Source organism: Medicago truncatula, chromosome 7 (genome assembly GCF_003473485.1).
Source record: "Medicago truncatula cultivar Jemalong A17 chromosome 7, MtrunA17r5.0-ANR, whole genome shotgun sequence".
In the NCBI taxonomy this organism is placed as follows: domain Eukaryota; kingdom Viridiplantae; phylum Streptophyta; class Magnoliopsida; order Fabales; family Fabaceae; genus Medicago; species Medicago truncatula.
The window spans coordinates 23532786-23544749 of record NC_053048.1 but is presented as its reverse complement, the minus strand read 5'-3'; the positions used below and the strand labels follow the sequence as shown (position 1 = coordinate 23544749).

The following is an 11964-nucleotide window of genomic DNA, read 5'->3' as shown; positions in this document are numbered from 1 at the left end:
CGGGATTTTAGATAATCACTCTATCAACACCAAGTTCCTCAATGGTAAGGAGCTCCAATCTAGGCAATTTATTGGATGTATGGAGGTGAAGACGAATTCTTCCTTGATATAAGAATTTTATGATCAGAAGGGGAAGGAAGTTTGATTCTCCTAACGCCAACGGTGAATATTTTACACTGGCCTATGGATTGATAGTCATGAGGTGATTTAAACGGTTATAATTCAACCAAGTGTGTGTTTGGTATCACTGTGCGTGTTCCAGAATCACGATGACTGACCATGATTTTGTAAAAGCTATAAAGTGTAGCTTTTAGAAAATCAGGGTGGATGCGAATCCACCGTGATACCAAACATAGACTCAATATTGTGACATGGTTTTGAATTGTCCTTTTCTTGTTTTTTAAGCTAAACAAAAGTTTAGGTGATTGGGCTTTTGGCTCACCAGGGTCAAGCAAGACCTCAAGAAACACTAACAAATGTGCTTACAAATCATCCACCAAAGAGGTTCTTAAGTTGGCAACCGGGAATTGAAACCACGTTCTTGCGACCGAGTCAACTCCTTACCAAGTGAACCAACCTTCTTTTAGTTTTAGTTTATTGGAAATACCATCAAACAAATAAAGAATAAGCATTATTTGCAGTTTGTTAGTCAATAGAATATATTCTTTTGATTACCCTCTAATTTGGATATACTTGAAAAAAGAAGAACTCATAGGAACAACACTCAAAGAAAAAATGGCATCTCCCCTTTGGAATCCACTATACTTTGTTTTTCTACTTTAATATTTTCTTTTTCTTTAAAAACTTCCATGGTTCTTCCCTTTTTCATAGATGTTTGCATATATATAGTTTACAACTTGTTTATGACTCTAAAAATATCAGTAGCCAGGTACGAAGAAATCTGTAAGTTCCTTTTCTCTTGTTTAATCTTTTTTCTGGTTCTTGTTTTGTTGTGCATATTGGAGAATATTTGGAATTTGTATGTTACCTGAATATGTTACCTGAATTTGTATGTTACCTGAATACCTGAATTGGTTGAACCTTAACCTCACTTTACTACAATTCGTTTTTTTTTTTGCGTTGCCTTTGCGGTTTTGTCCTGATTCGAGTAATTTAAAGCAGTTGAATCGTGATTCAAAGGTCTTAATGTTTCAATGTCCGGTTCGGTTTTTAAATATTGGACATATGTGCTTTCTAGATTTTTTTCTCCTTTTCTTTTTGGCCATTTGTTTATATCAAATGCTGAGTAGAGAACCAAAGACACCATTGTTTGATTATTACTTCTCTAACAGTTTTCAAGTTGAAATTACTCACTTTGACCCTAATCAATGTTGAAATTTGTCTAATTGAAAAGTTGAACAATTTGTTTTCTTGTACTTCATTACAAGGAATTTTTACTTACCTTTTTCCTTTTTTCTCAAGTCTTGGCCAATAAAATGGGAGCAGTAATCTGTTGCATCAGTGAACAAGGTGAGAAAAAGAGCTTGGAAAGGAAGCTTGAAAAGAAAATAGCTGAAATAAGAAGAAATAAATTTGGACAAACCAAATTGAAATCAATTGATAGTATAGTTATGTTGTTCCCTATGTTCAAGGAGAGACTCAAAACTTTAAGAGGAATGTTTGAACAATATGGTAAGTTTCAATATTCCAAACATTCTTGCTTAGTAAACGATCACTTTGGTCCTTACATGTCTGAGACTTTGTCACAATAGTCCTTGAAAATATGTTACAAAAGCATATCTAAGTGTATTTTGTTTGTAATTTCTACACCTTCATTGACTACAATGATAGCGTCTCACACATTTACAGACAAAAATGACGGTTTACTTATTCTTTTCTTTATAAGCCACGTCTTAATTTTGGTAGAAAACTAACTTGTTTTATGTTGTATCTTTCATAGATGAAGACTCTAATGAATCCATAGAGCCTCATGAGCTGCAAACTTTCTTAGAAGATTTGCAACTTCATCTTCCAGAGAATGAGATTGAGAATTTTTTTCAGTACTGTGATATTGATGGAAGCAAGGGGATACAGTTCAATGAATTTATTGTTCTTCTGTGCCTCATTCATATCCTAACAGAACCTTTATCCTCTGATAATGTATTCTTTATAAACTTGATTTCTATGTTTTCAAAACTGGACCAGAGATTGAACCGATGAGATTTCTGATCATGGTTCAATTAGCTCAATCAGTTGAACTGAATTACTAAGAAATAAATATCTTTTATAAAAAAAATTGAACCGATTAGACTAACTTCAGTTCAACTCGAATCTATTCAATTCTAAGAGACTGAGAACCGACTGCAGTTGAACCTACCAGCAGACTGGTCAGTTCTCAGTTCAACCAGTTGAGCCGTCTGGTCCAGTTGTGAATACACTGCTCGATTTTATGTTTTCTTGATCTCGAAATTGATATATGCCCTTAAACCATATTATGGATTATTTTTGTTTCAGTCACCAAAGGAAGAGTTAGCACAGCTTGGACAAGTATTTGATAAAATCATTGAAATCTTTCTCTTTTTTGATCAAAATGGTGATGGGAAGCTTAACAAGAAAGACATGGTCAGGACAATGAATGAGACGAACCCTAGAGAAAGATCCCCAGCACACGTCACTAAAAACAGATTCAGTATTGTTCATTTCAATTCTTCTTTGCTAGCATGATCTATTAATCGTTGGTCCCCGCAAATATATCACATTTTGGTTTTAGTTCTCGTAATATCAACTTTAGTCCTTCTGGTTAAAAATAAAAAGTGGTATATTTGCATGGTCCTAAAAGACATTTAAGTCATATTAAAAGGACTAACTTCTTTTCTGGTTTTGTTTTCCTCATAGGAGAAATGGACTGGGACAAGAACGGGCAAGTCACATTCCGGGAATTCCTCTTTGGTTTCATTAATTGGGTCGGGATCGATGTTGATGAATAGATGCATAAAAAGTAGTTACAACGCAGATCATAAGAGTGCTTCAAATTAGATTACATCGATACTATGTTTGGTTTGGCATTGTATCATTCATTCTCGCGTTTCCATGCCAATTTAGCCTTAATATTAAGAAGCTAAAAATTGGAACTTCGCTCCAAACGTGCATTAGTATATATCTTACCGCTAAAACAAACAGACACTGAATGTGTTTTCTCATTTTCTCAAGAAAGAATGTATTGCAGAAACTTACACAGTTTCCTTGCGGCATTGAAAATTAGAACACAAATATGTGAAAGAAACATAACACTGATTACATTAATCTTCACTTATATACAACATATCATAACATAATAATCAAACAAAGTAGATAGAACATAGACAGAAAAAGAACTGAAAACACAAGTGAATTCACTGTTATACAAAAATTTAAGTCTCGATTTGATTATAACAATTTCTTCTGTAATTTCTTACTGTATTCCTAGAGCTTGAATTCTCCGAATCATTGATAAAGAACAAGCATTTCTGTCTCTCCATTCTTCCCTACTTTCCTTGTTCTTCATGTTGAGTAATTTGTCATTTCCATCAAGAATGCTCACAATTTGTCTCATGCTTGGTCTTAATTGAGGATCACAACTAGTGCATGCAATTCCTAATCTTACCAATCTTATCAATTCTTTCTCTTTATACTCTCCATTGAGTCTTATATCAGCTAATTCCTTCAATGGTCTTTTTCTTATCACAAATTCATGAACCTTCTTCACCAAAAGAACCTCTTGGTACCTGAAATCCACCGCCATCATTCCACTAACAATTTCAAGTACCACCACACCAAAACTATAAACATCGGCTGCCGAGGTGGCTTCGCCTGAATCGACATATTCCGGTGACATATAACCGAAAATCCCTTTAACTGATTTGGAAGTATCATTGACTACATGGTGGCCATGCTCATTTCTTGATAAAAATTCAGCTAGAGCAAAACTACTAAGTCTTGGATTCATATCTTGTTCAAGAATTACAGCTGAAGAGGTAATGTTTCTGTGAATCACTTGTTCATCCCATTCTTCATGTAGATAAAGAACTGCAGAAGCAAGTGATTTCACTATGTTGTACCTATGCTGCCATTCGAGTACCGAACATCGATAATCGTTCCTGCTTTTGTTATGAATTTGTTGAAGTTGTTGACTGAGAATTCTGCTAGCCGAGTAATCATAAACCACAAGCATCTCTCCTTGTTCGGTGCACCATCCGCGAAGCTGAACCAAATTCCGATGTCGAAGCTTTCCTAGATTCCTGAGTTCGTTTGAGAATCTATCCCGCAGCGCAGGACATGTCTTCATCCCTAACCTTTTCACCAAAACATGACAATTGTCGTCGAGGATTCCATGATAAGCAGTTCCAAAGTCAAGTTCTGCTACCCTTCTCGACTCGGAGAAGTTACTTGTAGCACAAACAATCTCTTTGTATGAAATTTCTCTTGGAGTTTCAACCACAGGAAAATTTGGCTTGTAATGATTCTGATTCATGCTCTTAGAAGACCTGATTCCACTGTTTTTCTGTTCAGCTGTTACATAAACTGTTTCACCTGCAGCTGTAACATAGTTTGATGAACTATAGTTTGTGATTAAGCTAAGATTTTCAGCGGCCGACATCGTGCCACTTGTGCTACTAGTATTGGTAGTTTCAGAAGGTGAAGACAAAGAGATATAAAGAGGATGAGATAGAAATGAAGGAAGTGAAGGAAGTTTGAAACTTAAATCAGAAAGTGCTTCCACAACCCATTTCATATTAGGCCTCAAATTTGGATCATGAAGTGTGCAAAGAAGACTTATATGAATGAAATGCTTCATCTCAGAAAAATTATATGATCCATTTTTTTGTAGCCTTGTATCAGCTGCTTCTAGAAGCTTTCCTTCATCACAAAGCCTTCTGATCCAATCAATCAAAATGATTTTATCATCAGAATATGATAGATCTATTGCTCTCCTTCCAGATACAATTTCAAGCACAACAATACCAAAACTAAATACATCGCATTTGGAAGTTCCGTTGCTTGGTTTTTGCAAGCTTTCTGGTGGAAGATAACCAATCGTTCCGCCAATTCTCGATGTTTCTCCCAATTTGAAATGATCAATTCTACTTGATGTCTTCTTATTGTTGCTGCTGTAATTGTACTTGTACTTGAACTCATATTCAAGTTCATGTTCTAACCACCTTGCCATGCCGAAATCACCTAACTTAGCATTGTAATGAGAATCAAGCATAACATTACTTGTTTTAACATCTCTATGAATGATTTGAGTCTCTAACTGTTCATGCAGATAATACAATGCAGCAGCCAAACCTTTAACTATTTTACCTCTTTGTCCCCAACCAAGTGGCTCATTCTTTAAATTCTCCAGCCGACGAAAAAGTACTCGGTCAAGGCTTCGGTTAGGCATGTAATCATAAACAAGATGTAATTGATCTTCATGAACACACCAACCTCTCAACCTTACAAGATTCTTATGTCGAAGATCGGCCACGGCGTTTAACTCAGCTAAGAAACTCTTGTCAAATTGTTTACCTTTCTCTGATAAACAACATTTCACAGCAACCAAAGTTCCATCACTTGGCAAAAGTGCTTTGTACACTTTTCCAAAGCCTCCACTTCCTAGAACTTGTTCTTCATTGAAACCATTAGAACCTATAAAAAGTTCTGCATAGCTGAAAATTCTTGGATTGTCTCTTCCTATCTTGACAGCAAATTGTACACCATCCATGTCATGAAAAACAGCCTTACTTGAAGAGTTTTTCTTTTTTCCTTTTTGCACCCCCTTATGTTTGTAAATTCTTTTTGCACCTCCCACCCATCTTGAGCTACATAACTTGCTCAATGAATCATGAAGCAAATCAAGAACTTGTTGTCCTCCACCACAAGCCCTTGAAGGAACTTTGAACTTAGATTTTTCTTTCTTTGAAGATTGAGGAGGTTGTTCTTTCATTATTTCACCTGAATTTTGTGGTAAAACAATGCAAAGATTATGGAGTTGCATGGTTTGGTTTTTTTTAAGGAATGGTTTGTGAGAAAACAAGTTATATGAACATAAACATGTGTGTTACAAAATGATGTTGAAGAAGGTGTAATATTGAAGAGGTACTAGAATATTTAGCATTTATTTGTTGTGCTGTGTTTGGTGGGTATAGTTCAACGCGTTAAGTTTGAAGAGTTGAATTTTGTGCAACTATGTGAATGTGACAAATTGGAACCTACCTTTTGTGATGTTGATAATATTCCCTATAGGCTTTTATTGGAAATCTTATAGTTTTTGTTGTAATTGAACATTTTTTATTTTTAGAAAAATTCAATTTGTGGTTTCAATCTTTGACATTAATGTGAAATGATAAACAAAGTTACGGCATTACGTATATGTATTAGGATGAAAAGGAAAAGATCAATAATCTAACTTCTAGATATGTAGTAGGAGTTACTATAAAAATAAAACTTCTAGATATATATGTACTTAATTGAACATCACACTATCTATTCCTATGTCATGATATATATATATATATATATATATATATATATATATATATAATGTGGAAAAATAAATCAAGAATGGAGATTTTGTCATAAACATAGAAAGAACAAGATAGGAAAATTAATAGCGGTGGCCGCGAGGAAGGTCAACTAATGATTCGATGAATCTAAATGAATTTGATGTGAGAAAAATGATTTGGTTTGAGTCATTGAATTGATTCGGTTTATAAATATTTAAATATGGTGTATTTTGTTCAAATATACCGCTTAAAAAATTATATTTAATAAATTCAAACAAACCTAAAAATTCTAATTTCTAGGAATCAACTTGGTCGCAATGATATTTAACAAAGTAATGGGTGTCTTTTTCAAAAAAAAATTAATGAAGTTATGAGATTACAATTTTGAATTTTGTTTAACATTGATATTTAACAAAGTAATGGGAGTCCTTTTCGAAATTTTGTTTTGGGGACACAATAACAAATATAAAAGACAAGTCATCACTTATAATTTATAATTGTGATAGTGGTTTCTTTCATCATTATTTTTAATTTTGCAATTTTTTCTGTTATCTATTCTTAATTTTTATTTTTATGTAAATGAAAGTTTAATTTGTATGCATTTATAATGTAAAATAGTTTTATACATACATCTAAAAGATCTCACTTTTTACGTATGTTATGATTTTTATTAAATATTTTAATAATAAAATGTGATTAGATGTACATGTAAAGGAGTAGCATGGTGTCATAGAAAGAGTTAAGGAGTTGAGTGATAAAATATTTAGTTTTGATTTCCACTTCAACATAATAAAAATACTTTATTAAATTTGTCAAAAAAAAAATACTTTATTAAAAAATAATAATGACATTACTAATATTTATCATTTTCAAAAAATTATTTTACTTATTAAATCCGAGGATTTTTTCTAAATTGAAGAAAAATTAAATATGATGATCATTTTTTTGGACAAAAATCCGAATCCTAGGCAATGAAAAAAAGAATGTGATAGAGCTGATTCTAGAATTAGTTATTTTATCATTAAAGAAAAATAGTTATTATTTAAAAAAATTCTAACCCATTTCAAACCTTCCAAATTCGTCAACGAAACCATCCAAATCAGTTTCTCACATCCTGTCAAAACATAAATAAATAAATTTGTATCTCACACCGCTAACTATATTTAAATGGATATCTTGTACCAAATAAATAAAATAAAATAAAATGGACGTCACACTATCTAATATCTATCCCTATTTCATGTAGATTTTTTTAAATCGCTTGACTTTTTTAGCACAAATTTTTTCAACGGCTGCTTCATCTTTTGATCATTATATATATATTTTTTAACAAACTAAAATAATATATTATACACAACAATGGATCACCCCGCACAAGGTGTGCAAAGGGAAACGCACCCAAAAATATTTACACAATTTAGGTGCTAACAAAACAGAGGCACCTATCAAAACAGATAAAAAGAATTACAAATGAGCACCCATGCAAGGGATTGAATGCTTCCACCAATCATGATAACTATAATTAAATGTTGCTTGATTTGCTTTCAACCATAAAAAAAGAATTGAGTTTCATATTCTCGAGCAAACCAGCAGGAGAAAAAATCCCATTTTGAAAAATACAGTTATTTTTTGCCTTCCATAACACCTAAACAGTAGCAAACCAAATAATTCTAAGAAAAACATGAGTAGTTCTAGGTAACCTTGCGAATATCAGCAGACATCACCGAATAGATACCCAGCCACTACCAAACCTGGTACCAAAGAGAACTGAAAAAAATACAATCCAAAAACAAATGATTCGCCGTTTACGGATGTCCGCACCCTGAAACACAAGCCACGTTCTCAGGATGAATCACGCGCCTATGCAACAGGTTGTCTTTAGTGGGCATACGATTCCGAAAGAGGCGCCACACAAACATAGACACCTTATAAGGAATCTGCTTGTCCCAAACATCTATAACAAGCCTTCTATCCAACGGTTCGCCTATAGTTGTAAAAAGTCTGTAAGCACCTCTTACAGTATAGCCGCTAGTAGGGTCTAGTAACCATCTCCAACTATCAGTAACATCATCCTGCAAAACAATGTTATGAAGTAAAACTGTACACTCCCTCAAACTCTCCTCCTCCCATGTTTGATCATTATATATTACTAGTGTCTAAAAAGGTTAAATTTCATTGAATCCCTCGTTAAATAATTTGATGATAGGTGATTTGTGAAATCTCACTAAAAGACTAGTTGTTAGGCATGACAACCAAACTTGTACATGCGGGTATCCGCCCGAACTCACTCCATTTTGACTGTTTTTTTTCAATTTGATTGGGTTTGTGTATGGGTCGGATTTTTTTACTATATTTTGAATGGTTTTTCCACATTGATTGTGTTTGTGTATGAGTCGGATTTTTTACGATATCAAAACACGGGTACGAGACAGGTAACATGAATATATGTACTCACGTCAAACTCATACACAAATTTGTTCTCAAATGTTTGATAATTGACATGTTATAAAATTTGTCATTGATATTTAAATGAGCAATCAAATCATCCGGTCAAAAAAATGTTAAAGGGAGCAAATTCCTGGATAGTACATTACAACATTGCCCACATGAATAAAAAAAACTTCAATTTTTATTAAAAATTATAACTCACTAAGAGTAAAGGGATGTGGCAGGGATGCTCGAGTCTATCAGGAACATAGATGAGATTTAATTTATCATCTCTGTTGGATATGGGTAAAGTTACAAATAAAGTATATGGCCTTTCAGGAACATGGAAAGTAAAAACTCGTTCTCTCCCCAATGCCATGCTTGCTAGTTGCCAATGTTATTGACCAATTTGAACTTTTTTTATTTCTAAATATGTGTCTAAATTGGCCACTATATAAAGAAAAAAATATTTAGTGACATCATCAATCCCTTAAGTCAGGTATATGATCATAATGGGCAGTAGAGCTCTTCTCAAAAAATTCAAGAGTGCTGCATCATTCTCATAATTAGTTTTAAACCCAAGATCTTTTTTTTTTAAAGGTAAACCCAATATCTTTTGTTTAATCTTAACAAACAGGGTTTTTTTTCTCCTTTCTAATAAACTTATTCGCGAATGTCAATTATATATATATATATATATATATATTAACTTTCTATAACATCGGTCATAATCATCAATAAATTTTGCTTATAAAAAAACTCTCTTATTTTGTTCCTCACTTTTTTTTTTATAAATACTATATTACTTTAATTTGAAATAGTTCTACAATAATATTAGAAACTTTAGTTTTCCTAATCTTATGAAACTTAACTATTAAGATGTGTGATTGAATGAGCAGTGGTAATTTGTTTTTATCAGCTGAATCAAAAAATAAATCATTTTCATGTACAACTTGATGTATATACTAAGTGACGTGAAAATACAATTTATACTTCTTTTAAGCGCAAATATTGGGTTTAAGGTCGAAAACTATACGTTACATAAATAAAAATCGAGGAAAAATATTTTGGTATTCTTAAGTTTGATAGGGTAATTAAGTGTTCACCTAAAATCAAATTCTTCAAAACAGACAAAATTTTGCAGCTATTAGGTTGAATTTAGGTGAACACCGCTAATCAATGAAAAACATTACAAAAAAGAATGAGTGGGACCCACTTCACAACAGAACCACACCAACTACCGTCCGAAAATTGGAAACTCTCAACTCATTGTTTAACTACTTGGTTTGGTAGGAACCTTAGTTCTAGGTGTGTGTGTTTCAAATAGTTGAAGACAATAATGCATTAAGAAAACGAAACCCTAAAGAAAATGAAACCCTAAGATGGTAAATGTATAGTAAATGAAAGTTAATAAAGCAACTGATGGAAAAGAGAATATGTGTCTAGATAATTTGCGAGAAAAATTGATTTAAATGAATTGATTATGTAAAATTGTTTAACTAAAAGTGAGGTTGAAGATTGACCGGTTAATGTTTGAATATTCAATTTTAAAATCAAAAGTTCTAATTTGGAACTTCTTAAAATCAATTATGAAGATAAAATTAATACAAATCAAATATATATCAAAATCAATTCTACAACTCTAAAATCAATTTCAGCACCAACCATTAATTATGTCTTCACGATGTGGAAAATCAGGTTTCTAATCTCCACACAAGTTATAGGAAAATTTAATCACATGTGTTGGAAAAAAGATTGTGTAAACAAGTATTGCCGCATGTAGAGGTATGCTATCCGAGTTAAATAAAAAGTATGTTGCATATTTACTACGAATGAGTCAAATGCTAGATATATAAAATGAATAATTCATATATCCATTTTTTAAAAGGTTTTATGTGGAGATTGGAGAAATATTTACTTGCTGAGAAACACAAATAAAAAGTAATTAGGCACATACATATAAATTAAGAAACTCCTATTTAGAAGAGAAATTGTTAACTACTCACATTTGAACTGAAAAATTTATCTCCCAAGTAGGAGTCTCTTACGTTCTATTTGGAGCAGATGGTTGGGAAAAACTATTGAGAGGGGGGAATATAAAGAAATCTTACAATTTTTTTAGAAAATGTTTTTGTAGAGATAATGATAAATGAAATTTCATGATTAATATATTTTAAAAATATTATAACAATATAGGTTCGATTTAAAAAAATTATTTAAGTCTTACACTTTTTTTTTAGAAAATGTTTTTGTAGAGATATAGATAGATGAATGTTCATGATTAATATATTTTAAAAATATTATAACAACGTATGTTCGATTTAAAAAATTGAAGTCTCAAAATCCTCTACCTTTTTGAGTTCTCCAAAATAAGAGGAGTTTTTTTTTTATCATAAAAAAAAAACTTTCCAAAAATAATTCTTCCATTTTCTTATATTTTCTTTTTCAATGCTCTCCTTTCCCCACCTAAACTCTCAAACACTAAAAAGTTGGGCATATTTCATCCATCATTAAACTTTATGCTTAATAATTGATATGAAACTAACTACTTTGAACCAACATAAAAGAAAATAGTCTCAGATTTCCCATCTTCTATTTTAGATTTGGTATTGCCTTGACTTTGCTTCTTTTTTCCCTTATTAATTTTGGGGGAGCAAACCAAATAATGTACGTATTTGATGATAGTAAGTTTCACCCAAAATTATTGGTGATGATAATTGACTACTTGTTTGTGGCATGCCTATTGTTAGAAAGAGACCTCCATCATATTCATAATTTCTTTTATTAGAAAAATAATATGGACACGATAGCTAGGTTCTATTGTACAAAAAAGTGCAAAGTATCCTTGTTGTGGGACCATCTTTTGGTCCTATATTAGAGAATATTGTGTTAAAAGTTAGTTGTATGGACACTATAAGACTTTTGCTTAATGGATATGATTTATTTTCTTTGTAGGAGAAACAAAAGGAAGGAAACGCAAACCACATTGTAACCATTTTAGTGTATCTTCGTTTTCATTTTTAAACGTAGAGACAAAAACTTCAAATAATATTTTCAAGTTATGTGATAT

General features: G+C 32.1%; 2 protein-coding genes across 5 annotated transcripts; one reads left to right on the top strand and one right to left on the bottom strand.

Annotated features, from left to right (window-relative positions):
* The first annotated feature begins 710 nt into the window (after positions 1 to 710).
* Positions 711 to 3149, top strand: LOC25499915 (probable calcium-binding protein CML22). Of its 4 annotated transcripts, none has more exons than XM_013592989.3 (5): positions 711 to 903; positions 1423 to 1632; positions 1901 to 2100; positions 2455 to 2629; positions 2836 to 3149. In XM_013592989.3, the coding sequence occupies exons 1-5, from the start codon at positions 810 to 812 to the stop codon at positions 2925 to 2927; spliced, it is 771 nt and encodes a 256-aa protein (XP_013448443.2). In that variant the 5' UTR covers positions 711 to 809; the 3' UTR covers positions 2928 to 3149. The 4 variants fall into 4 exon arrangements, with proteins under 4 accessions (XP_013448443.2, XP_039683595.1, XP_013448442.1 ...); XM_039827661.1 differs by having other exon boundaries at positions 712 to 903; positions 1423 to 1470; XM_013592988.3 differs by having other exon boundaries at positions 713 to 889.
* A 63-nt stretch (positions 3150 to 3212) lies between these two features.
* Positions 3213 to 6186, bottom strand: LOC25499914 (receptor like protein kinase S.2). The gene has a single exon (XM_013592987.3). It carries the CDS (start codon positions 5957 to 5959, stop codon positions 3392 to 3394), a length of 2568 nt encoding a protein of 855 aa, XP_013448441.1. The 5' UTR covers positions 5960 to 6186; the 3' UTR covers positions 3213 to 3391.
* Between the last annotated feature and the right edge of the window lie 5778 nt (positions 6187 to 11964).

Excerpts from the sequence above, each read along its gene's own strand:
- LOC25499915 (XM_013592989.3), top strand. The coding sequence starts at position 810 with ATGGTTCTTCCCTTTTTCATAGATGTTTGCATATATATAGTTTACAAC. Across the intron at positions 904-1,422 it reads AGCCAGGTACGAAGAAATCT|TCTTGGCCAATAAAATGGGA; the intron begins GTAAGTTCCTTT and ends TTTTTTCTCAAG. Across the intron at positions 2,101-2,454 it reads AACCTTTATCCTCTGATAAT|TCACCAAAGGAAGAGTTAGC; the intron begins GTATTCTTTATA and ends TTTTTGTTTCAG.
- LOC25499914 (XM_013592987.3), bottom strand. The coding sequence starts at position 5,959 with ATGCAACTCCATAATCTTTGCATTGTTTTACCACAAAATTCAGGTGAA.